The following is a 25,455-nucleotide window of genomic DNA, read 5'->3' on the forward strand; positions in this document are numbered from 1 at the left end:
ATGAGAAAAGAGTATCTTTTAAATATATGATTTGTAAAGTGTCATTTAATTTATCAGAAATATGGGTTTCTATTAACCAAAAATAACATGGGTGGTTCCCAATGATGTTCTTTCTAAGTAAAATTAATGATCACTACTTTCATTGAATTTTGGGTGATTTATTTAATTTTAAAGCATTGTGGTGCAATGAGGCACTATTGCGCTTTACAGCAGATGAACACACACACACACATGAATGCACATACAGAGACACACAAACCGCAGTTGCGAACTCATGTAATGGATCACATTATTGTGATTGCCCACATACACCCGGTGCATAGGGCAATGGATCACATTACTGTACTTTTCAGCAGATGAACACGGTACAAATACAAACCTACAGACACAACTTCAAACTACAGCTTTGTAAACTTGTTTTAACACTTTTGATGTGTCTTTTCCTAAATGGGGACAAGTCAATTTTCCGTAAATTTGTCCTTTTTGTTAGCTCTCCGTTGTTTGTGAATACAATTTCATCAGTTAATTTTGACCTGCATATCCTGGCTAATAACTGCCACATGCCAGCCATTAATCCAACAACTAATGATCTCTCCTCATTTTACTCAGAAATTAGGTATAATTTCATGTAAATCAGGTCAGTTGACCATAAATGGAAAAGATAAGTATAAAGCTAGTGGTAATGAGTTGGAATGAAGTTGCCTAGAAGGTGTAAAATAGAAGGGTGATATTTTATACTTTATGCTTTATAAATAGGCAAAAAGTTTACTCAGAAATTAGATATAATTTTATATAAATGTTTTTTGACCATATATTAAACAAATAAGTGTAAAACTAGTGGTAATGAGTTGGAAAGAAGTTGGCTAAGAAGGTGTAACACAGAATTGGGTGATAATTTATAATTCATGCTTTATAATTGGCAAAACGGACCGGGTCAATGTTGACCCGGAAGGACAACAAGTGCATTGTTGACGGGAAGAAAACACAATGGTTAAAGGTAGAATGTATTGTAATTCTCTTCACAAAGATCAGATGTAGACCGTTTTCACGGTCACAAGCTAAGTCAGCCTATTGTCTAATAGTACAAAAATATTTATAGAATTGGACACTCATGCTGTTGTTACTTGATAATAATTGGCTGAGAAGAAAAGGGTCCTAAATCAAAGCCTATTTCTATCCAAGTTTCATTTTTAATAATAAAAATGCGATCCTTGTTTGTGAGCATGCTCAGCAGTAAGGTGGAAAGCCTTGCACGCTACCAATTACTCAGCAAAAAGTTCAATTACAGCAAAGCTCCCCTAGGGAGAAATGTAGAGCTACGTAGAAAAAGTAGTTCAAACTACTTTACATATAAAATTTACAATTTACATGTGATACAAAGTTATAACAAAATATTAAACAAAAAAGTCACTCAAGGTAATTCCTAAAAAAGTGCCCACTTGTTCACAAGTCATACACCAACCAAAAATAACCCCTTATGCATGGGAAAGTGCAATGAATATCAGCTTTGGTTTTGCATGCTGTCAATCAGACTCTAATTTCGGCCTTCCAGAAGTGGTGGGTGTATTGCACCAAGCAGGATTACTCAGTTAGCCAGGTAACTTCTAAAATAGCCTGCAGCTATGCAACTTCTCTAAACATTTGTTGATATATGATGAATAATTGGCATTCAAGTTTAGTTTTACAAATATACATTGAAAACATAATAAAAAGTATTGCCATTTATTTTTTCACAGGTAGACTCAGACCTAAACCTGTCCTGAACTAAAGTGTTGCATTGCATTGACATGCCTTGACAGCAGTCAGGATGAGAAAAGGGTGCAGGGCTGGTCAAAGGGGGCTTAAATACAGTCAAGAAGTATTTTCCTTTTTTATTGCCCCAAATTGTTTGTAATTTCAGTAGTTACTACACACACAAACATGGCAAAAAGTAATGACTACTTGAATCACTATGCAAATATAAATGCAGTTAAACTACCAGCAAGCTACTGCTAAATGTAGTTACTACTAGTTTAGTAGATAGAGTTCACTACTCTCCAACACTGATATTCAGTTTGCCTTAGCTACACATGATATATTTTACTTCAGTTTCAAACGGTTGACTGAATCTTTTTACCCAGTTAAAGCTTCCTCCCTCTAGAGTTACAGCAGGTCTAAGCCTGCTGATGAAAAGGGAGTGGATCAGCTGCAGGTGTTGCACATTCCACATTGCCAACATGTGATATGGTTTATGTCAGAAAAGTGAGTTCTAACTTAGTTTCCAAATAAAGAGATGTCCCATTTATACGTTTTTTAAAAGCATGAAACATAAACAAAATGTTCACATGATTCTTGTATCTTTGCAGTATGAACATGTTTTTGGAAGCCCGTTTTGAGGAAGGAGAAATGCATCACATGGATCAGGCTGACTTTTTTTCTCTCGTACTATATGTGGATTGCTTAAGATTGCACTATCTTAAGCAATCCTCACATAGTATGAGATAGATAAAAGGAGTGGGTTTTTCCACAAGAAGCCTGTTGTAACATGCTCATACAACAGCATGCAGGTACTTGAGACATACCTTATACCATCTAATTGTCTTGTGTTGGGATTTAGTTAGCAAAATTACAAAGACAGTGTCTGTTGTAAGAAAGCCTGTCAGGGATCATGCTAAATCAATTATAGCTTTTATGAATCTGCAAAAAAGTGATATGCATGTTGTTTTCTTTTCAATGATCTTTCAGGATCAGGTGTGTCTGTGCACTATGATGACAACAGACTAGACATTGCAGCACAGGAAGAAAAGAACATATGGGGAAACAACTAAATGATAAGAGGTAGACACATCATTATGATCATATTAAGTGTCCTAAAAAGTCATTCTTAAGCCATATACTGAAAAACCCAAACTTTTAAGTGATTTATGATAATAGCATTGTATTGTATTGCATTGCAACTGTCCCACCTGTGTTTTGTATTGCCTGCTGTGTCCAATCCATGAGTTATCCCTTTGTCAACATTGTGACAAGTATACATGATTATTGTCTCTGATACTGTCTGTATAACAAGTTATACAGGTAATTAAGTCATCACTACTTCCTAAATTCCCCTTGTCCAACAAAAATAGACAGAAATAAGCACTGTTAGTCTCTGTCCACCTACTGTACAGCATGAAGACAATGAAGACAAATTTAAGTAAGCTACCATTGCAAAACAATACATAAACTATAGTGTGCAATAACTTCATATCATTGGTCAATTTTTACATTATTAACAGTTTTGCTGTATTAAACTTAGTAGTTTATTTTCTATTAAATAATGACTGTCATTAGTCATTGCAGAAAAAATATTTAAAAACATTTTTTTTACATAGACTGTAAATGGGTTTACTACGGTACAGTGGTGTGGCACCATTATGTAAACAGCGACACCCAATGGCTACAATATAGATTACAAGAAGATGTTAGTGCAGTATCACATCTCCCCCATAAGGGGCGCCAAATAACAGAGAAACCCATGGATGTATTATATTCCCCCATAGGGGGAGGAGCGAGCGCTGCTGCAGGTCTGTTCACTGACTGGGGCTAACTAAAGTCCATCAACAAGCTAGTTAGCAGTGAGCGATATGATGAACGCTATTGGTGATGCTCTAGCAGCAACAAGAAAACATGGACTAGTGAACTGAGATTTATTCCAGTGTCTTGACAATCACTATCTAGCCGAGGGCCATTCCAGGTGGTTGTGATTAGCTGCTTCATCCATGCGGCCGCTGCTGTGGCGAGGAGTTTGAGCTCTGAGTGGCGGGCAAGCTCAGTCATCAGTTCGCTGGGACAACTGGGACAACACGGCTCACTCACAGGTAACGTTACGAATGTTTTGCTGTTAGCATGCTAGTCGAGCTAACATGAACTAGAGTCCTCTACTGCAATATGACCGCTACCGTTTCGCAGCTTAAAGTTAGATGTATTGGTGTACATCAGCCTTTTGTATCTTACTTCTTGCAACGGTAATTCCAGTTGCCCAGTTAGCAACGTTACGAAGAGAAAAAAAAAAGTGATCGGCGTCGTGTAAATACTAGTAATTGTTAGCATAGATACCAGAGCTACTTCATGTGGCTACAAACAAAAGCTTTGCTTGTGATTGAAGTAGCTGAATATTTTTACTGCTAACATAATCATTCTTGCTATAACGTTAGTTACCATGTGTTGGGTTGCTGTTGTAACGTTAGGCTACTGCTGGCAAGATAGTGCCCATTCACTAGCGTTCATGGTGTAGTAAGCAACATAACGTGAACTTGCATGTTTTTTTGTTTATTATTTAGATCCCCATTAGCTACTCCATTAAGCAGCAGCTATTCTTCCTGGGGTCTTAATTTTTACCAAAATATTAACATCAAAGCTGTACAACAATGAAGACAAATACAGAAGTGCACATAACATCTTCTAAATCATATAACTAAAACACAACATAACACATATACACTAAACATAACAACATAACCATATAACAATATATAAGCTCTTACATGTACAAAATATTACCACTCTCTAGGTATAATATAAAATAAAATTCACATTTCCATTGCCGTAGCTCATTATGAAGTCATTATTAAATACATAATTACAGTTACTCCAAAGTAAATAAATACAGTCTCAGTCTTTTGGAAAAACTGACATTGTGCCTCTCTGAAACCAAAAACAACGGGAGCAAGTTCCATGCCACCATTGCTCTATAACATGATGTTCTTTGAAGTTGATTTGTTCGACAGACGGGTAACAAGAAACGCCCTTCACTTGATTGGCGCGTGGAATGAGTATGAATGTCACTGAAAAAAGTCAATCTTTCATAAATAATTTCTGGTACTTTTGTAATAATTAATTAAATTTTTTAAGAATTTAATAAGAGAATATGTAGTACTATAAAGCTTGGACTAATGCGTTAATATGTAGACCTGCTGTCATGTGAATAAGGTTGTTGCTCTTCCTCCCAATAGAGTAGGAGCATGGTGGTCCCGGACAGTGCCAGCGTGGTCCCCCAGGCTGAAAATGGCAGTCCCACTGGCCTCATGGAGAGCTCCAAGCCCGGGTGCAAAGAGGAAGAAGAGGGGGGTCAGGACCTGGCAGGGGTGGAGCTGGAGGAGGTCCGAAAGCTGCAGGAGCTTGTTCGTAGGTTGGAGGTCCAGAATGAGACCCTGCGCAACAGAGGGAGCAAGACTATCATCCACAGAGGAACCAGCAGCAACAGCAACCTCACAGCCGCTGGCAATATCAATGAGAGGCTGCCTTGCGAAGAGGTGACCAACTCCCACCTCAGATTGGAGCACAGTGGCAAACTGGGCAGCACAGACTTGCAGCTGTCACCCGTTCAGGACAGCAGCAGTGGTGAAGAGATGTCCCCTCTGCCCATGGCCAACAGGCTTGAGGGAGAGGATGAAGAGGAGGAGGACCAGGGTCCATGTCGGAGCTTTCTCACCTTGACCTGCAACAATGGAGCGGAACAGTGCCAGACGCCAGAGAGCCCCTCTCAGGAAAGTTATGATTCAGAGACACTTGCAGAGAGCGACTCAGGGGTGGACCAAACTGCCCTGGATGAAGTGGATGTCCTAGATTTGGAGGATGAGTGTGCAGAAGTAGAGGACGAGGACAGTTGGTATGTTTTATTATCTGGTTATCAAGTTATGCTTTGATAGCCTCCCTTTATCCCACTTGTTTGGGTTATCGCTGGACAGATCAGTGTGCTGCATCTAAACATTTGCAGATGTGAGAGAGATAGCAAGTTAATATTAATAATATGTAGCAGTGCATATGAGTTATCTTCAGGGGAAGTTGATTTCTGGCAACACAGGCTACAGCGATGCCACATTTAGAGTTTGAATGTTACATTCGTCTGTGTATAGGTAGAGTAGCCCCTTCAGCCAGATGAGTCACTTGTGCTTTTTCATTTTAACCTCTGATTTTAAAGTGTGTTACTCCCCCACAGAAAGTGACTAAACACTGTACTGTAGCATTAGGTAATTTGGATTATAAATGTTTTCCCCCTCATCCACAGAAACAATGAGTGCCCTTTCTTGTACTTTCAAATCTTTGCTTAAGTGTGGCAAACATGTTGACCACTAACTCAGAATATTAACTGTAATTAGGAGGACATGATAAAGGTGTCTCTGACGTAGGTAAACAACAGGCATGACCTATCTGCGTCCTGTTTAACAGGTTCTAATGAACACACAAAGCTTTTTTTTTAAACAAATGCTATAGGCACCAGAAGTGTTCTGTCAAGCTGTTAAAAACAAAACAAAAAAAGATATTTCAGAAATTGTTGGAATGTTTTTTATAATGTTGTTTAATTATTATTACCCCAGATGGACCAGTAATCGAAGGTTAATTACTAATAATCCACGTTAATTTTGTGCCAGAGTTCAGTCTTGACATGTTCGTTTATGCTGTGCACGTTGCGTTGCCTGAAATTGGTACCATATTGTGTTCCTGATGGTTACTTTATCAGCTTAACAGCCAGACCATTCATGACTTATTTTCAGTTTCACATCATTAGCCATACCATATGTGCTTTGTGAGGTTATCGTAGCCAAAACATCCAGTAATCCCAACAGCGACATAATCTGATCTGCTTTGGGCTCGATTCTGCCGCAAGGCTAAACTGCTTTAGGTTGGATTGCACAGCATGTGATCTGAGGGCCCCCTGTGTGACCAGAATGCAACACAGACAGAAACACTGGAGCTAAGAGAAACTGCAGCTATCTCTTTGTTGTGTTATTTTGATTCATAGTCTAAAATATGTACAAGAGAAAAAATAGATTGCCTGTGGCAAATTATCCATGCTCTAAATAATAATTCCCAGTACTTTTATTAGACTAGACAGGCAATGTTTCAACCTCACCAGGTCAAAATTGTCACATATATTTGTTTACTTATGGGAAATGATTTTGTAAACTTTGAAGTTTAGCAAAATTGTGTCTCTGGCCTATTACATTCCTCACATAGGCCTAAACTTCAAACCTCCTAATTTACGCTCCTCACACTAACACAGTCATGCAGAATAAAGCTGAATATGCAATTGATTTTATTGTTTCGACGAAAGTTGTCCAACCTGCCCCTGTGATGCCCCAGGCTGTGGTTGAACATAGATATGACACTGCTTGGTTTTATCATGAAAAGAAAAACACCTGTTTTTTATAGCAACTATAAGATTACTACAGTACAGGGGTAATTTGAAATTATAGGATTACTGTAAAAGTATAGATATATACAGATATTGATTTTGACGTCATCCACAAATGCGACTCTCCTTATCTCTGATATATTTTAATATTATTGTAGAGGTAGGTTGCACCAGTTCTGCTCTGGTATATTTTTTGGTTTAGCAGTTATGCTAATGCAACTGCATTTGCAGATCTGTGTCTTGCGTAACAACTAGGTGTTAACCGCTGACCAAAACTCTGGATGAAACGCAATCAGAATGTGCGTCAATATCCCACATCAAACGCAAGGATTGTGTGTGGAAGAAGTAGCTCCTGCAGGCCCCCCCCTCCCAACACCAAGTCAAGTGTTGATTTCACATGGTGACATTGTGTGGCTGCATAAAAAACCCCATGGCTGGTCATTTGTAGATGTGATTGTTTCTGGCAGTGGAGGTTAATGTACAGCTGTTTCCAAATATAACCCTACATTTGACATGTTATGTGTTTTCACATTTGTCCACCTGGTTGTGGATGTAGTCTCGAGTGTGGACTGTCATTACAGGATGAGCTTGATTTGTTAGGCAGATGTAGATGAGGCAAATGTGCATCAGTCTCAGCAGTCATGTTTGAGAACCAGGTCGAATGGCTGTGATAAGGATGGTCAAAGATGCATTACTTAATTGCTCACTCGCTCACTGTTTGATCTGATTACATCACTCCCTTTAAATGGTTGTTTGTTTGATGTGTGGGATCGTTGCTGCTTCACGGTGTCCTATTCAGTGGTTGGGCACTTTATTCTGCCTGTGGTCCGTCACGCCTATAGCCTGACGTCGTCATACTCAGATTCTAGTCAAATTCAACCCAAGTGCTCTTTGGTAACGTGGTTGATCATCTGTCTATCATCGTATAAAGCCCGCCCTCACATTTTGATTGGTCCGAACAGTTCTGGTTCGAGCATAGTTGCTCCACAACGGATCAAGTCCAGACCGAACTTCCCGACCTCAAATGTTGTGGGCGGGGCTAAGTTTGGCTGGCATCCAGGCTATCACGCCTATGTCGTACATTGTGAAAAACATTCTCACTGTGCATTGCATGCTCAATACTATTAAGTGCATACCTTACAGGCCAGTAGTCCACACTAATCTCCAGCTTGTTTTTATTTAAATCCTTTGCTCAACGTGACTGGCACCTTTTGACAAGCATGTTTAATAAAAAAAGTAGATTTGGATGACTCTTTTTTTGGCCCTGAGCTTCCTTTTCCCTACCTCAGTTTCTCCATCTCTGTATTTACTCTCCCAATCCCCTTTACTTCTTGTCATTGCTACCATTTCCCTTGGTAATACTTGTTTTTCTTCTTGTCTACCTCTTCTCTACAGGTTGTATGTGTCTCCAAAAAAGCAAGTCGGAGATCAAGGGCCAGACTCCCCATTGAAGTGGTGTCGGCAGGCTCTTGACCACCGCAGCCCAGAGACAGAAATAGCTTGTCGGACCCTGATCAGCCGTTTGGATCAGAGTATGTAAAACGCGTAGATACATTTTATGCATTAAACTCTCTGAAATGTCTTAACAAAAGCATTTATTGATTTGCATTTTGATTCATTCACTACGTAAACCTTAAGATTAAGTCTTTTAGGGCTTCACATCTTTGTGGTGGTTGGCCTAAATCAAGATTAAGGCATCTAATTTAGCACTGGGAGACAGTTGTACCTCCCTCTGTGAATGGGCTGCTTTCTTATTTACTGCTCACCTCCATTGTGCATGTACAAGTTTGTGTCTGAACCAACGGGCCCCATATATTATTTACCCTGCTCGTGGCTCCTACTTTCTGCACACTGCAGAACCTGAACAACAGAGCTATTCACACCAGGGCTGAATGACTACATGAAGTCATGGGCTGGGTTGGATTACCTTCCCCCCCTGGGTCAGCTCTCCTTTTTTTTTAAACGGCAGCACCGGGCCATGAAAGTGCCTGTTGGCATAGAGACTATAGTGTTAGCAGTAAAGGTGATTAAATGCTTTTTTTTTTTTTTTTTTTTTTTTTTTTTTGTCTGAACTGAACCCTACAGTACGTATGCAAATATTGCAACGATTTGTTCTCAAAGCTCTTGCATGAAACTATATACTCCTAATCCTGCTATTACACCAAACATCAAACTGTCTACATATTGTGTATTGCTGTGGTTAAAGCAGAAACGCCGGAAAATCAGTCTGCATTTATCTATAAATTAATAAAAGGTTTTCTTACAGTATATGTTGCAGTGACATTACACCATAGATTGTACATAAAACTAGCATTATACACAGCCATGCGTTCACAATGGCTTCATTAAATCACAGGCAAATGACACCAGGCTGTTACAAATAACCACACATCAGTCCGGTCGGTTATAACTTGGTCTTCTGTCCGTTTTATGCAGGAGACATCGAATTACTAAAGCTCATTAAGTCTGTGCCTCATAGCCTCCTTTCCAACTTGAATCAATCATATAAACCCCTTCACCAAACATTTTTTTTTTATATTATTTGTTTCTATCTAATTAACTGTTAAAAGTACCACCCACCATCTGCCTCTGGCTGCAGATCTGAGGGGCTGTGTTCACATTGTCGCTCTGCACTCTCCTTTTGCACTTTGTTCAGCTGCACCCATCAGAACCAAAATAGCAGGTGCAGGTTGGGACACGCTTTCCACTTGGGGGGTCTTAATATAATTTACATTGATCCCGGCCATACAGTTATATATATGATACTCTTCATGTCTCTTTCTTCATATCATCCCTTTAAAGTGGGTATATTTTTCTCTGAGAATATCTAATTTGTCCTCTCCTGTTCCCTGCAGCATCTCGATGGAGGAACATGTACAGCAGCCCATCAGCAGAGGCAGGCTCAGCAGGCTCAGGCCTGATCTCTCCTGGGTACCACAAATCAACTAACAAATCCCTACTAACCTGTGGCAGCTCAGGTATGGCATGACATTAACACACTGTGCTCCTCATGTTCTGCTCAACACAACAGTGGGATTGACGTCAGTTATTGTAAGGATGTAGGTCAGTTATGTGTGTGCACTAATGCATCAACAATGTGTCCCCTCTGGGATCTGAATGGAAATATTTAAAGACTATTGTAGCATTTCTGCATGCTGTGTGTCGCATATACTGCACAATATTAACCGTTTTTCAAAACGTACAACACACTGTCTGGATTGATTTTCTTCTTCTACCAGGCAGCCATTGTCTACCATTCTTTTTAAAATTGCACTACATTTAACAAAGAATTTAATGTTTGAGAGAGGCAATCCATCACAGTGAACATCATGGAAGGTTTTATCTGTGTGGAAAGGCCTGATATCACAGACTTAATTGTTGTCCGTTGAACAGCAGTGAATTCAGGACTGCCTTGTAAAGAAAAGAAAAAAAAATGAATACAGACGTCCGGGCAAATGTGTATTTGGTGGCATGACAAAGGTTGCTGTTAGTCAGCCAAGCTTTGAATTACATCACTGCACAACAACCACAGCCATGCTATTCTCTGTGATTAATTGTCTATATCAAGCATGTTAGCTTCTTTTGAGTTGTATTGAAATGAATGGAAAACAGTGTGCACCTGGCAGACAGAAAAACACATCTATGACACCGGTATATTTTGGAAGATGGTCAGTGATTATGTATGGTTTGTAATTCAGGGGGTGAAAACACAAGTTATTACACAATTATTACAGTTACTTTGCACATTTGTTTTTCCTCACATTGTCTCACTGTACCTGGCACTTCACTGTGCAGAGACCAACAATGCCGATGTTGTTATGAATACCCTGTAAATAACAAATCTTTGCATGAACTTGAAAATGCTTGGCTTGTGGGTGGTGGCCCTATCTAATCCCAAACTTTTTACATAACCAAATGACCCTAGATGATGTTGTCATTTCCCATTTGTCTCAGTCTAAGAGTTAGGCCTGTGTCAGACAGACACGCCTGGCAGGGGAACGTTGCATACAGCTTCATCGGCAGATGGTCCTTTCTAGACTAATGCTGCTGGACAAGTGAAGTCAGGGTGGAGAGACGCGTTAATTTAAAACAAACCAAATGTGATTGTCGAACAAAGGTTTGTCTACATTCACACCTTAAATGCTTGAATGTTGTCCAGGTCAGTCTGGTGAAAATTAAATCTAAAGTTGTCCTGATACAGGCAGCACTGCGTGTGTGTTAGCTGAGGTGGGGGGAGTTATACCTCACTCCTGCAGTTGATTGTGACTGACTGAGCTGCTTTTCTCCAATATTAAAAAATTTAAATCGTTACCAACTTGTTTAATCAACACTGTGATGTGCTACTCTGCTTGATTACCTTAAGTAATACAATTGTATGAACCTGATCAATCAATCCCTGTCATCTACTGAAGAGTCTGACCGATCCCGTTAGCATCAAATCTTTTGTGATCAAGTCAGTTACCACATAGGTGATAGTCTAACATTTGTCATATTTGGGTGTGAAAGGGGGCCCATTAACCAAGACTATACCTTACTTCTACAGGTCTCATATCTACATCCTGTTTCTATTAGGCAATTTTGGTTTGAAAGCTAGTTATCATCCGGTGATATGATTTTTCTGTGGCAGTGCTGGGCGTTTTAACCTGGCACCATTGTTATGCACAATGGAGACAAAACCGGTCACTGTTTATTCTTCGTGAATATCCATACAAAAGGTTTATTTTTGAAAAGGGCAAATTGAAATACCTACTATTGTCTGAAGTGTTTTGAATGATTATGAAGGTGCAGTGCCATTGTTCCCTCCTATCTGGAGAGACCTGTAGCCATTATAATGCAGTTCCTAATCATTTCCTTTTCTTTTTTTTCAATTTGTTCCCCTGGTCATTATTTCAGTACTGGCTTTTATTTGAGAATTTAAGTTAATTCTCCCCAACAGAAGTAGAAATAAGTGTGATTAATATTGTAACCTTTTATGTATAAGATGCAGTTTGTTGTAACCGGGATCCCACTGTGTTTTTACAGGTGTCACAACCATGCACTCAGCCCTGAGCTCGCAGTCCTCCATAGACAGTGAGCTCAGCACATCAGATGACTCCATCTCTATGGGCTATAAGCTGCAGGATCTCACTGATGTACAGATCATGGCTCGTCTACAGGAAGAGAGTGAGTAGAGGAGTTGTGCACATGATGTGCTGGACATCACGCCATTGTGTTTCCACGTTCTGAACAGTAGACTACCGTTTATGACAGCTGGTGAAGAAAAGGGCTAGTACAGTTAACCTTATTGCAAACATTTTCTTACACCTCTGTAGATCAAATAGATAGTTTGACTCTCTTCTGATGCTTTTATATGAGGATGTGTGCATGCAAGTGTATTTGCATGGCTCCCTGTTAATGCAGTTTCTTTTTTGTTTTATATTTTTGGTGTCAGGTCTGAGGCAGGATTATGCTTCCAGCTCAGCATCCGCATCACGCCGCAGCTCCACAGCCTCTCTGCAGTCCCTGCGCCGGGGTGGCACCTACAGCGATCAGGAATTTGACAGTTACAGCCTTGAGGACGAAGAGGATGAGTTCTGCTCCATACCCCAGCGACGACATCGCTTCACGCCCTCGCCCTTAGGCTCGCCCCGGTGCCTGTCTCCCTCCACCTCCAACCACGGTCAGGAATACATCAGTCGGCTCGGGGCCCCACGCACAAGAACACCCAGACGATCCCTCCAGGGCCCCAGTGCAGAGCTGCTTAAATTTGCCAAGAGCGAGGGTAGGCTATAACTAGTAATAATTCAGCAAAGGTCCAGAAGATCAGAGTGACCATCACAGAGACTTCTTGTTGTACCAAAGCTGTGATGATACACATACTGTTGCTAAATGTGTTTATGTATGTGTGGTTCCAGAAGAGTTGAGGCACAGCATGCCTAATCTGGCCCCCCGCACCAGCCTACGTTCCCTGGAAGCAGTCAGAAACAGCCGCAGCATGGAGGCTAACCTCCAGAGCTCAGGCAACCGCATGTCCCACCTGTCTCACACCCCCTCCTCAGGTAACCCTACCCTCTTCACCTGGTCCGCAGCACTCCTCCTCTAATATAATGGCCCCTACATTTGCCTTGCATATAGCCCTTTTAAAGTGTCACTTTTATCCTACCACCTTACCTCCTTGAACCTCTGCATGACCACTGGTGAGGTTTTTATCGATATTCAGGAAGATTCTTCTCTCTGTACCCTGTGGAATATTTGACCACTACTACCACTATGTTTGTAGTAGTAGTAGTAGTAGTAGTAGTAGTAGTAGTAGTAGTAGTAGTATATCTTACGCGCACATGGGTGACACGGCAATGGTTTCACATTATTTCACTGATCTTCAGTTGGCAAGTAATGTGCCAAGAAAAGAATGTGATGAAGAAGTCTGCTAGCAAACAGACAGATGCAATGTCAGTTTCAAAAGAAATTGGCTTTACAAGTGTTTTATGAGTAAGGACATTTTATTTTAACATGCAACCAGTTTCGGTGAGTAACAACATTTTGTTTGTTTACAAGAAAACTCAAAAATATAATAAATGTACAGAAGGAACAAAAACAAAATAATAATAAAATAAGTGCTCTTAACGCTGTCAACACAAAACTGTAATTATACCAACAGACGGTATGTGCACTAACCACTTTTCCACAAACAAATCTTATCCAGTTACATACTTTTTTTTTTTTTAATGATAGCAACATTATTAAATTTATATACGAACACAAAATCACAAACTTGCTCAACACATGTTTTTCCCATGTAAATAAATTCATAAACGCTAAGTAATGTTGATAAATGCAACTTGTCTTTGAAGGACACTGACACATGTATCGGTCTGATATATCAAAACGGATGAATCGATCTAACCTCAACAGTCTAACCCTAACAAGTCAATTCATTATCTAGAACAAACTCATTCTACATATGGTCCACAGCCACTTATAGAAGCCCTATTCCTTCCCCGATCACTCATCGTCCCCGACATACTTCATGTAATGTACATGTAACTCTCCATTCACTCACCTGCTACATGATTAGTCTACTACTTTGCTCTGAACTTAACCCTGATAAGCCAGTACTGCTCCTCCCAGGCTTTCTTACAACTCTTACATGACACAAATGCAAACAGCATAATTATACTTTGTATGTATTACCAATATGTATTTGATTTCCTAATTTGTCTAGAAAGAAATAGCTGGTTGAGATTCTGTTATACCACTGTGCCTTTCTTCCACTCAAGGTATGGCTAGTAGTCGGCTGCGTAGCAGTGGCCAGTCACCTCTCTCCCTGCGGACTCCTGTTAAAGCGGTCACTCCTGTGGGCTCCATGGAAGCTGGTCGTCAGCCTTCCAGAGGTCTGCCCATTGTTCAAGCACCTCCTGCAGGAGGGGGCCGGAGGGTCCCGTCCCCAGGCTCTGCCAATAGTGGATCTTACATACCCGGGAGATCCTCAACTGGGGCCGGGAGGGCTGTTGTGGGCCGAGGACAGGCATCTACCAGGAGTAAACTTTCACAGCCCCCCAGAAGGTGAGTGCTTGAATGAAAAGCTATTCAGGATTGTGAAAAATTGGGGAGACATATCCTTTTAATAATGGCAAATTTGCTTTAATGCCATTCAGATCCTCACAATGTTATACTTGGGCTCTTGTGTGAATGAAGACTAACTGTAACTCTATTTTATTGACAGGTCTTTGGGCATGACTAAAATGTCCGATGAATCCTGGAAAGATGGCTGTTACTGAGTCTGGCCGGTGATGAAGGATGTTTACTGCTGCAACCCTCACCTGAAATCTTCCTGCCACAGCCACTGTGTCCACAAATGTCGTTCAACCTTTCGGTCCCCCATTTCAGACTAGCGAGCTGTGCTGCACTGGATTCGTAGTCAAAAGACTCAAGACTCATTTCTTTCCCTCGCATGAAACATTGTCAACCCACACAGAGAGACTGTGTAGGCAGACAAGAAGGCACACGTGCACACTCCACTTGTGATATGGACTAACTCTGAGCTTCCAGAAGAATTGTTTGTGTCAATTTTACAAAATTTTCTATGGTAATTGTGAGAAACTGCTGGAATATTAAGAGTTGTACAAGCGTCTGTTCTGTTGATGTAATTGATATGAAGACAGTTTAAATGAAGATATTGGTGGTTTGTCCATTTTCTGTGTGAATTCCTACTAGATGAAGGTGCTGAGCGTTGCATGCTTGGTTTTGTTTTTTTCCTTATCGTGTAACTGCAGTATGACAAATCTTCCATGTGTTGCACAATGATCTGTGTGAATTTATGAATGTTTGATTGGTTCATGGTGAAATTATCTTTAGATTTGTGTTGTATTTGTGTTTTGCTCTTTGCTTACACAGCAATGCAACTCCTGTAAACCACACTGCCCTTATAAATAATACAAAAATGGAAATCTATGGTTTGAGCCAAGGTGCATTTCAGCTGCAACATTCTTAATTCCAGAAGAATCTTGAGTCATTACAGGTACTGTCATGTTACTGCATTTTTACTGCATATCTATAGGTGGTTGGGGTTATGTACGGGGAGCGTGCTTTTGGATACCACTGTTATGAAGAACATGTTTATGCACGAAGGCCTTGTGCCTAGACAGCTATGCACCCTCATGCAGAGTGCCTCTGACAATTAGGAGCTGTAATGATAATAAAAATAAGTCGACCCTCAAACTATAACTGCAGCATTTGTGTTTATTTCTTTTTATTATAAGCCATGCATGCCCAGTCTAGGTCTGTTTGCATCGCAGGGTAATTAGTCACAGTGCAATCCTTCCGCAGCACAAGCAATAGCAGCAGCAGTACCGTAAGCATGCATCTCCCGTATATTTCCTGTGTGCAAGACCAAACGCCTCACAAATGAGTGCTCGACGCTACCCACCCCTTGTGACAAAATGGCCCACAGGCCTCATCTGCGCATACAAAGTCTAAGCGCATTCTGCAACCACATTAAAATTATTTCTTGATAGGGTAACGTTTAAATTGTGTGTCTCAGAACAGGGTGTAGATATGTTGCTATTACAAGGATATCTGTGTTAATGTAACTCTGCTCTCTTATGCATGACGCAAATAGTAAGGGATCAGCGGTAAACGAGGCCACGCATTGTCTGCCCCCCGCCCTCCCTCTGCTTGTCAGGAAGCAAGCTGATTGGCCGAGGCCTAGCAAAGGGTGCCCGGGGATCCAAAACTGCAGGCCGCACTTAGCTTACCGTCAAAAATAAACCAAAACAATAACAGACAAAACTGAGAAGGGGGAGAAACACCGATAGAGTCAGAAGACGACGCTATCAGGTAAAATGATTTTGAATCTGTTAGAAAGGCATGTGGAATAAGACACAAGGGCCCTGTCGGCCGTAGCGGGCCTCTTTCAGCCTTTTCGAAAACAACATGGAAGATAGTGCGGCACAAGCTGCTTCACCTAGCTTAGCAAGCTAGCTAGCCGATCTGACGGCCGTCGCCGCGCATTTAGAGCGACATGCAAAAAAAGAATCGTATAAGGCATATTGGTTTGTTGCTTATGCTAATGACTCTATGCATAGAATAACGTTGTGTGATGTTGAGACTTAAATGGTTAAATAAAATCGGTTATTGCATTCCTTGAATTAGCCATTATGCTAAAACAAAATGGCGCTCTGAGAACCAGCCCTAGCTTGCATGCTAGTTAGCTAGCTCTGGTGGGTGGAGGGCGGTAGCCGCCCTAGTAAGTATTGCATAACGTCTGCGGTACTTTCGTTGGCGGCCATAAACTCGGGAGCGAGTGTAGTTTTGTGCAGATATCATATTTTGTAAACGACAAATGCAGCAGCACCGTGTTAGTTTTATTCCAAAATGATACAACGTTATCCATGACAATCAGGGACCCATAACTTCAATACAAATCATTGCAGCCATTCCATATTTGGCTTATTTAAACCGTCATGTGACGGCAATGCATTTCCTCTCACAAAAACAAGCAGGACTCATCTTTCAAGAGCAATTAGAGCCGTGCCTGTGAGCTCGTCCTCCTGCACACTGAGCGGACAGCCTTTTGTTTCAGCTGGGCTGCAGCCATCATGCTCAACCAGCTCCAGGTGTAGCTACATGTCCTCAGGTTGAGCTGCCTGTAGTACTCTTGATAAGCAATGGATGGAGCCAGTGGTCAACAACACAACTGCCCTCCTCCTCAGTGGCAGGCAGCAGACAGCAGTTTTAAAGTTATACAGAGGCCATTATATGCGGCAGTACCAGTGCCCTTATTATTAACCTGAGCCCATGTAGGCATGTTTTGTGATGAATTCCTTTATAACACTTAGACTACACTTAACTAACTCATTACATCTTTTCTGTTGTTTTCTATTATCAGCACAATGCTTGGGAGTACCAAATGTTTTGTTTTTTTGTCTTTGTCAGGGATTGATTACTTTGATGGAAGGGTTATCGAATACCCCATTGGTTGTATTCTAAGGGTTTTTCCATCAAATGTGAAGGTATGTATTGAATACTAGCCAGTGTGGCATTGTTAGGTACTTTCACTTTCATTTTTAGTAATGCACACTAACAAAGTGCAAGAAAACAGCTAACACAGTGAACACTGTCATTTTCAGTCTTTTTCTGAGTAAAGCCATGGATCAAGGAGGAGGGGTGTTGGAGCTGCACACTCAGGAGCTGAAGATGCCCCACGCTATGATCATGCAAGACTTTGGTAAGTACCAAGTAGGACAAGGTGACAACCAATAATTTCAACATGAAACATGTAATCCAAGACACATTACCCCACAAGTAGTACAAATTAAAGGTATTATCCATACACTTACTAATCAGGTTTATTGTGTCACACATTTTAGTTTAAAGTGCAAATGCTATTTGGCTTCATCACCTACCTAAATAATAAAGTCACAGTAACATTTCATGGTCAGTCTGACATTTTCACAGCAAACCAACAACAAGAAGGCAATATGCCTTTACAAATGTGTGACAAGCTGCTCTGATATATTCACTGTAGCTTAAATGTGCAATAAACTGGGTTGTAGCTTTAATTGTCATTTTGTTGTTTAAAACTCTTTGCTATGCACCCCTCTCTGTGTCTTGTGTTTACAGTTGCAGGCATGGGGGGTCTGGCTCACATTGATGGGGAGCACATTGTGGTGTCAGTGCCCGAGGGTATGCTTCTTTCTGATGTGATGACGGACGAGGGCATCCTCCTGGAGCATGAACTTGAGGTGGAAGGCCTAGAAACTCAGGTGGTTCAAAGCCTGGAGACGGAGGTGGTTGAAGAACTGGAGACAGAAGTGGTGGAGAGCTTAGATGCAGATGTTGAGGGCTTGGAGGCCGAAGTGGTTGAAGGGCTACAGACACATGTGGTAGAGCTGGAGGCTCAGGTTGTCGAGGACCTAGAGGGTGAGGTGGAAGTGGACGGTCTGGAGGCGCACGTAGTGGAGGGCCTTGAGGAAGAGGTGGAAGTGGAGGGTTTAGAAGCTGAGGTAGTTGAAGGCCTGGAGGTTGATGTCGAAAGTCTGCAGTCTCAAGGGGTAGAAGCCCATGAAATTACCACTGAAGACATGGTGTCCTCAGAACACAGTGTGATCATGCCTGAGAATATTCTGGGCACAGAGGTTGCTATAGAGGAAGATCTGGACCACCATCATCATCATCCTCATCATCATCATCATCATCATCACCATCATCATGTCCTAACCTCAGACCTCATTCAGGACTCAAACCATCACCATGATGACATGCCAGACCAGGTGTTTGTGGCAGAGCTTCTGTCTGAGCACCAGGACAACACTCTGGACCACCAGCTTGTGTCAGAAGGCTTGATGGTGACAGAGGCCAACTCCGAGACAATAATCCACGAACAGATGCCATCTGAGGATGTTCCCCTGCAGACAGACGAGGATGATGATGCAAGAAGCAGCTCTGAGGATTACCTTATGATCTCCTGTAAGACAGCTTCCATATCACTTATATTAATAAACATTGTATATGCCATGTTTTATTATTGTTATTTTTTGAGAACTAAGGCTGTTTTTGTTACTGTAGTAGATGAGGTGGGAGAGAAGCTGGACATAGGAGACACTCCCCTGGAGATCAGCACTGAGGTAATGGAAGACAAGGAAGCTAAAGAGGAGGACGGCACTGAGGTCATCAAAGTCTACATTTTCAAAGCTGAAGCAGATGATGATTTAGGCAAGTGACTTTAAGTTTCTGTCGCCCCCCATAAGGAATTCTAAGTTATGACAACAACACTTTCTGCGCATCCACATGACTCGAGCCTTTGGTGATCGTGCACTGCGCCCAACCCCTCCTCCACGCAGTTGCTTGTAGCACATCATTTAGGTCGAGTAAATTATATAGCAATTATTCCTAATCCTAATACATTACAAAACCCATTACTAACCTGTTCAAGAGCAGTAAGGCGACATCCGTGTCTGACCTCAGTCCCTTTTTTCTTTTTTCAGCGCGCTACAAATTCTTTTTTGGGATTTTAGTCCTGCTGCTGAATGTGTAGATCTTCTCTTAGCAGTACTGAATGAAACATTTCATGGGTGCTTCTTCAGGTTTTCAGCCATGCCTTCACCTGTTGCAGTAGTCCTCTTCATCCCCAAAGCTGAACGCTGCTGTTGTCCTTTTTCAGCAGTTATGTAAAACACATCACTCAAGCTGCTGCATGCGAAAGTCGCCGGACTACACCATTTTGTAAACAGCCACAGTGAGAAATACAGAGTGTTTTGTTGAACTGATAGGCTTGATTAGCAACTCATTTGACAATGACTTCAATGTAACGGACGTTCATTAATAGTATAAAATAGTCGGCCACTATTAAACCTGTTTGAGTCGTCACTCTTTCAGATCTTTCACCCGACTCTTTAAATTAACTCATGAGTCGCGAGTCTCTAGTATCATTAACTCGGATCAGTTGAGTCCTACTACAATTCAATCTAAAATAACAGCGCTATACACAAACCTCTTGCAACATTAGCTACTACTAGTCATAGCCACCTTAGCTGCCAAAAGCTTTATAACTTACAATTTCGTAGGCAACCACAACTTCACAAGTCAACTCAAGCGACTAAGTGAGCAGAGAGACAGTCCGAGACTTCCCGACCTGCAGACTCAGAGCAGGAAACATTGCAAGCTCGGATTGTCAATCCCGATACATTGTCGTGAGTGGATCTGATTCAGACGAGCGAGTGAAGTCTCTCCTCGAGCTCAGGGTAAAGCAAATCAACAACAAAAGCCATTCTTTCACTTCTGAAATAACATACAATGTTCTGTACATAGCCTAGCTAGGCCTACTGTAGGTTTGGTGTATAAATGTAGTATGTTAAAATGCATTTAGGTCGAGCAGACAGTCCGAAACATTGCAAGCTCGCCTCAGCTCGCCTCGCAGACAATTCATGAGTTGCCGACAACTCATAGTTGTCGGTGACTTGTGAGTTCTCGCAGTAGTCAGTCAATCCCGCAAATCAGCCGGCTGCATTGTGATGAGTGGATCTGATTCAGACGAGCGAGTTAAGTCTCTCGTCAAACTCAGAGTAAAGCAAATCAGCAACAAAAGCCATTCTTTCACTTCTGAAATAACATACAATGTTCTGTACATAGCCTAGCTAGGCCTACTGTAGGTTTGTTGTATAAATGTAGTATGTTAAAATGCATTTAGGTCGAGCAGATAGTCCGAAACATTGCTCGCCTATAGATCAATACTGACTCGACTGACTCAAGTGACTCGCACAACCCGGATCAGTTTAGTGAGTGACTCAGAATAACCCGAATCCTTAATAGGAATCAAGTTTGCTAGGCCTACCCACTATAGCTTTAATTTGTAAATTTGTACCTCTTTCTAGGCGGAACAGAGGTAATAACAGAGGATGATTACCAAAATGGCCATCCTGACCTGGAAGCTGCATCATCGGGCAGACTGGGAGTTGGCCGTGACAAGATGGTCTACATGGCAGTCAAGAACCATCCAAAAGAAGAAGAGGATGATGAGGATGACAGTGATGAGGATGACGATGATGACATCAGTATGTTCCTTTGTGAAACAGCTTTTAGTCCATTTTGTCAGACAGGTTCTGTGGCTGTAAGTAAGTAGAATGTGTCAACCTTCAGTCTTTTACTGTTGAAAGTTCAGTAAGAGGAGGCTGCTGTTCATCAGCACTTTTTTTAGATGACTTACTCAACAATTTTGCCTATGTCTGGGGAGTTTGTACTTCAAATAACAGACACTGTCATAGAGCACTTTTTTTTTTTTTATAAAGTGTTTTCTATCCTGTTAATAATTATATCTAAACTGTGCAGGTAATACCATCGATCAGGTGAAGAATGGAGCAGCTACACCATTTCTGCAAATCCGAGAGGGGCTGGGTGCAAACCGTGTCCTCAAACCCAAAGCTAAGAAAAAGAAGAAAGGAGAGATACGACAGTGTCAGACTGGTATGCACAGCATACAATTCTGGGATCATGAGATTTGTATGATTTGATAATAAGCATCTAACACTTTTACATGGTGGTTAACAGTATTTCAAGTTGCACTTTATTTTTCAACCATCTCTTCAACCATTTCTTCCAGCTGTTATCATTGGACCAGATGGCATGCCTTTGACTGTTTATCCCTGCCACATATGTGGAAAGAAGTTTCGCTCAAGAGGCTTCCTCAAATGCCACATGAAGAACCACCCAGACCACCTGCTTAAGAAGAAGTACCAGTGTACGGACTGCGACTTTACCACCAACAAGAAGGTGAGTTTCCACAACCACTTGGAGAGTCACAAGCTGCTGAGTCACAACAATGAGCGCTCTCCAGAATACAGCGAGTACGCGCGGCGCTACCATGAGTCCAGCCCCTTGGGCTCTGACAAGCTCATCGTCAAGGACCGGGAGCCCAAACTGCATCACTGCAAGTACTGCGATTATGAGACAGCTGAACAGGGCCTGCTCAACCGTCACCTGCTGGCTGTGCACAGTAAGAACTTTGCACATGTGTGTGTCGAGTGCGCCAAAGGCTTCCGCCACCCGTCGGAGCTGAAGAAACATATGCGGACCCACACAGGCGAGAAGCCCTACCACTGCCCGCACTGCGAGTTCCGCTGTGCAGATCAGTCCAACCTAAAGACTCACATCAAGAGCAAGCATGGCGCAGATCTGCCTTTCAAGTGCAGCCACTGTCCCCAAGCCTACGCTGACGCACGGGAACTCCAGCGTCATATAGAGATGGTGCAGGGCCACAAGACCCACCAGTGCCCACACTGTGAGCACAAGAGCACCAACTCCAGTGACCTGAAACGACACATTATCTCTGTTCACACCAAGGACTTCCCCCATCAGTGTGACGTGTGTGAGAAAGGCTTTCACCGGCCCTCAGAGTTGAAAAAACACGCGGAGACACACAAGGGCAACAAGGTGCACCAGTGCCGGCATTGTAACTTCAACGCTCCCGACACCTTCACTTTGAGTCGCCATATCCTGTCCTTGCATACAAAGGACCTCCCCTTTAAGTGCAAGCGCTGCAAGCGAGGCTTCCGGCAGCCTGCTGAGCTGAAGAAGCACATGAAGACACACAGTGGTAGAAAGGTTTATCAGTGCCAGTATTGTGAGTATAACAGTACGGACGCTTCTGGCTTCAAACGCCATGTGATCTCCATTCACACCAAGGACTACCCCCACCGCTGCGACTACTGCACCAAGGGCTTTAGGAGGCCTTCGGAGAAGAGCCAGCACATAGCCAGGCATCACAAAGACATGTTGATGTAATGTCATTGCGCACACACAAACACACTCCTCTTTCCCAAGTAAATCTATGTCACACACCCAGAGGTCATTTTAGTGTATTAACAAAGAAATGGCGGATGTATGCTGTTGATGAAGACGACAACATTATAATTGCCGTTCTGTGTTGTAATGGGTGTAAACCTCTTCCCCCAGGGGTAATGCAAGAACACATTTTAGATGGGGGTGAAGTCTAAAAAAAGACATTGTGTACACTGAGTGGGACAGCTGTAAATTGTTTTGTTTTGTTGCAGAAAATCACATATGAACATATATTCAGGGTCTCAAATGTCTATATTTTTATACCCACTCAGCTAAAATGCTGCAAGATGATGACTGTGTCCTGTAAATCAGAAAGTGGTGCTTTGTGAACGTCATGCCAGTTCTTCAGATGATGTGGAATGAGTACTGGAGAGGTTTGCCTCCAGAGTACCAACTAGTATCTCTTTTCCTTATTAACCAACTTTTACACTGACATTTGTTTCCAATGCCATGTTGTCTTTAAGGGGCAGGGCCATTCATGAGTACATAAATGGTTTTGAGTGATGTTGTCACACTCTACGCACCTTAAAAGATATTTCATTAAATCATAACATTTGAACTTCCATCATTTTGGATTTCCCTCCCAAGCCTGAACACTTGGAGTTCCGTTAAATCAATCATGTATAATATAGGCTGTATTCTGTTAAATATGTCTTAAAAGTTGAATCAGAAATGTTGTGTTCTGATCAGCAGTCTCTAACAAGGAGGGGAAATGGTGCAGTTGGTATATTAGTGGAGTATCCCTTTGGTGTACGCAACACAATTCTGACACATAAATCTGCTTTTATATTTGCTATGATGGTGACAATATTTCACAGGTGTATTAGTATATGAAGTTGACAGATGGTTGGCTTCACGTTCAACCCCTAAATCGGTAAGATCTGACTGCCACTTGCCACTGCAAGTTGCGTATGTGTGATGTTACTTGTGACACAGATGTGCTCTCTCAGCTAACCATATTATTGCAATCATGCCTTACATCTGTTGGACTTTTTAAGCACTGATGAACACAGCTAATCAGAAAATAAGTGATTTTTAACTCTCAAACATGCTGTATCAATACCATTCTCTCAGAGATTGTGTGTTTGAGTCAGTAGAAAGCACCTTAACTTTTGTATTTTAATTACATATATGTATGTATGTGTGTGTATATATATATATATATATATATATATATATATATATATATATATATATATATATATATATATATATATAACACAAACCCTAGATAAACAATTGCAGAACATTGTGAGTTGGCAAAGGTAAAAATAGTTTTGAGTGTTATCTCTAGCAAATGAGCACGATCCATTACTGCATCAAAACTGAAATGTCATTGAAAGTGGTGGGTGAAACCATTTATTGTTTTGTTCTATGGCTAAGTGATTTGGTTTTGTGTTTTGTTTGTGCTCACTAACAAGTTTCCCAGACCCTCATCTTCCAGTCCTAAATAATCCCAATAACCCAATCCCAAATGGATTATTCCCGTGAAGTCAGTGGTCATCATATTGGCATTAGTCTTTAAAGTATGCACATATGCTGTCTCCATGAAATTAATTGTGGTATATATTAAAAATCCCCGCATTTCGTGTACCTTAGTCTATATTTTCTTTCAGTCTGATTGTGGATAAACTACTGGTGGGGAAGAACCAAAATAAACAATTATCTTTTTACGCTTTTTGTCCTTTCTGTTCTGCAAACAGGAATCCTCTTTACATGACATCTTAAAGACCCAGTCAGCAGTTTTATCACTGTTTGCTCCATGCGCCTTACCACCTCTGTAGATCAGTGAAATTGTCTAGGGCATATAAAAAATGCCCATCATGTTCAATCATCCTGTTTGGGAATTTGAAATGTGCTTTATCCACAACCTGCTTCAGCAAGTCAGTTTCATTTTGTAAAATCTCTCAACTGTCTGCGTAGTTTTAGCATTTCAGTTCATCTGTTTTTAAGGACAGTCCAGTCAATAACTGCAGTTACAGCAGCCAACAAGCCATTCGGTTAGTAAAAAGGAATCACAAGTTTCACTTGATCACCAGCTCATCATCCTTGGACACATCTGTGCATAGATGTAGAATGTAGTGTATGAGGGGTGAGCTGTGCTGACCAATCTTGATACTATCCAGTAGACAGCATAGAAATTGAAATTGATACAATCATCTTAAAGCTCCAGACCTGAAACACTAAAGCCTTGCAAAGTTTTTACACTTTGATTTTAACTCGTATTTTTTTTCCAATTGCAATGACAGTCTGGGAGGAAAAAGGTCCACAATCTTCTAGATCCGCAGGAACAGAGAGCCAGCTGACAAAGTTGCACCTTTCTCAAGCCTGCACTGTATCTGAATTAGTGTTTCTCCAGCTGAGTAACAGGCACATAAGTGAGTTCCAGCATTTAGGAAGTCAGCATACTAACTCTGCATATGAACTCATCAGTCGTAACTTATCATTGTTGATGTCTAGGATACAAGTTTTACAAATTAAATTAG

The 25,455-nt window shown here is 41.4% G+C and overlaps 2 protein-coding genes across 5 annotated transcripts; both read left to right on the forward strand.

The window, feature by feature from the left end:
- The first annotated feature begins 3,510 nt into the window (after positions 1–3,510).
- On the forward strand, positions 3,511–15,859 carry zgc:66447 (SLAIN motif-containing protein-like). Its single transcript, XM_028589789.1, has 9 exons — positions 3,511–3,839; positions 4,974–5,629; positions 8,552–8,688; positions 10,012–10,134; positions 12,179–12,319; positions 12,588–12,917; positions 13,051–13,194; positions 14,413–14,698; positions 14,859–15,859. The coding sequence occupies exons 2-9, from the start codon at positions 4,983–4,985 to the stop codon at positions 14,911–14,913; spliced, it is 1,863 nt and encodes a 620-aa protein (XP_028445590.1). The 5' UTR covers positions 3,511–3,839; positions 4,974–4,982; the 3' UTR covers positions 14,914–15,859.
- Positions 15,860–16,202: 343 nt separating this feature from the next.
- Positions 16,203–24,121, forward strand: znf711 (zinc finger protein 711). 4 transcript variants are annotated; one of them, XM_028589735.1, is made up of 8 exons: positions 16,203–16,471; positions 17,570–17,646; positions 17,764–17,861; positions 18,257–19,102; positions 19,205–19,348; positions 21,007–21,246; positions 21,461–21,631; positions 21,732–24,121. In XM_028589735.1, exons 3-8 carry the CDS (start codon positions 17,783–17,785, stop codon positions 22,910–22,912), a joined length of 2,661 nt encoding a protein of 886 aa, XP_028445536.1. In that variant the 5' UTR covers positions 16,203–16,471; positions 17,570–17,646; positions 17,764–17,782; the 3' UTR covers positions 22,913–24,121. The 4 variants fall into 4 exon arrangements, with proteins under 4 accessions (XP_028445536.1, XP_028445535.1, XP_028445538.1 ...); XM_028589734.1 differs by having other exon boundaries at positions 16,209–16,471; positions 19,202–19,348; positions 21,732–24,120; XM_028589737.1 differs by having other exon boundaries at positions 16,212–16,471; positions 19,202–19,348; positions 21,007–21,186; positions 21,732–24,120.
- Positions 24,122–25,455: the final 1,334 nt, after the last annotated feature.

This window comes from Perca flavescens, chromosome 10 (genome assembly GCF_004354835.1).
Source record: "Perca flavescens isolate YP-PL-M2 chromosome 10, PFLA_1.0, whole genome shotgun sequence".
NCBI lineage: Eukaryota > Metazoa > Chordata > Actinopteri > Perciformes > Percidae > Perca > Perca flavescens.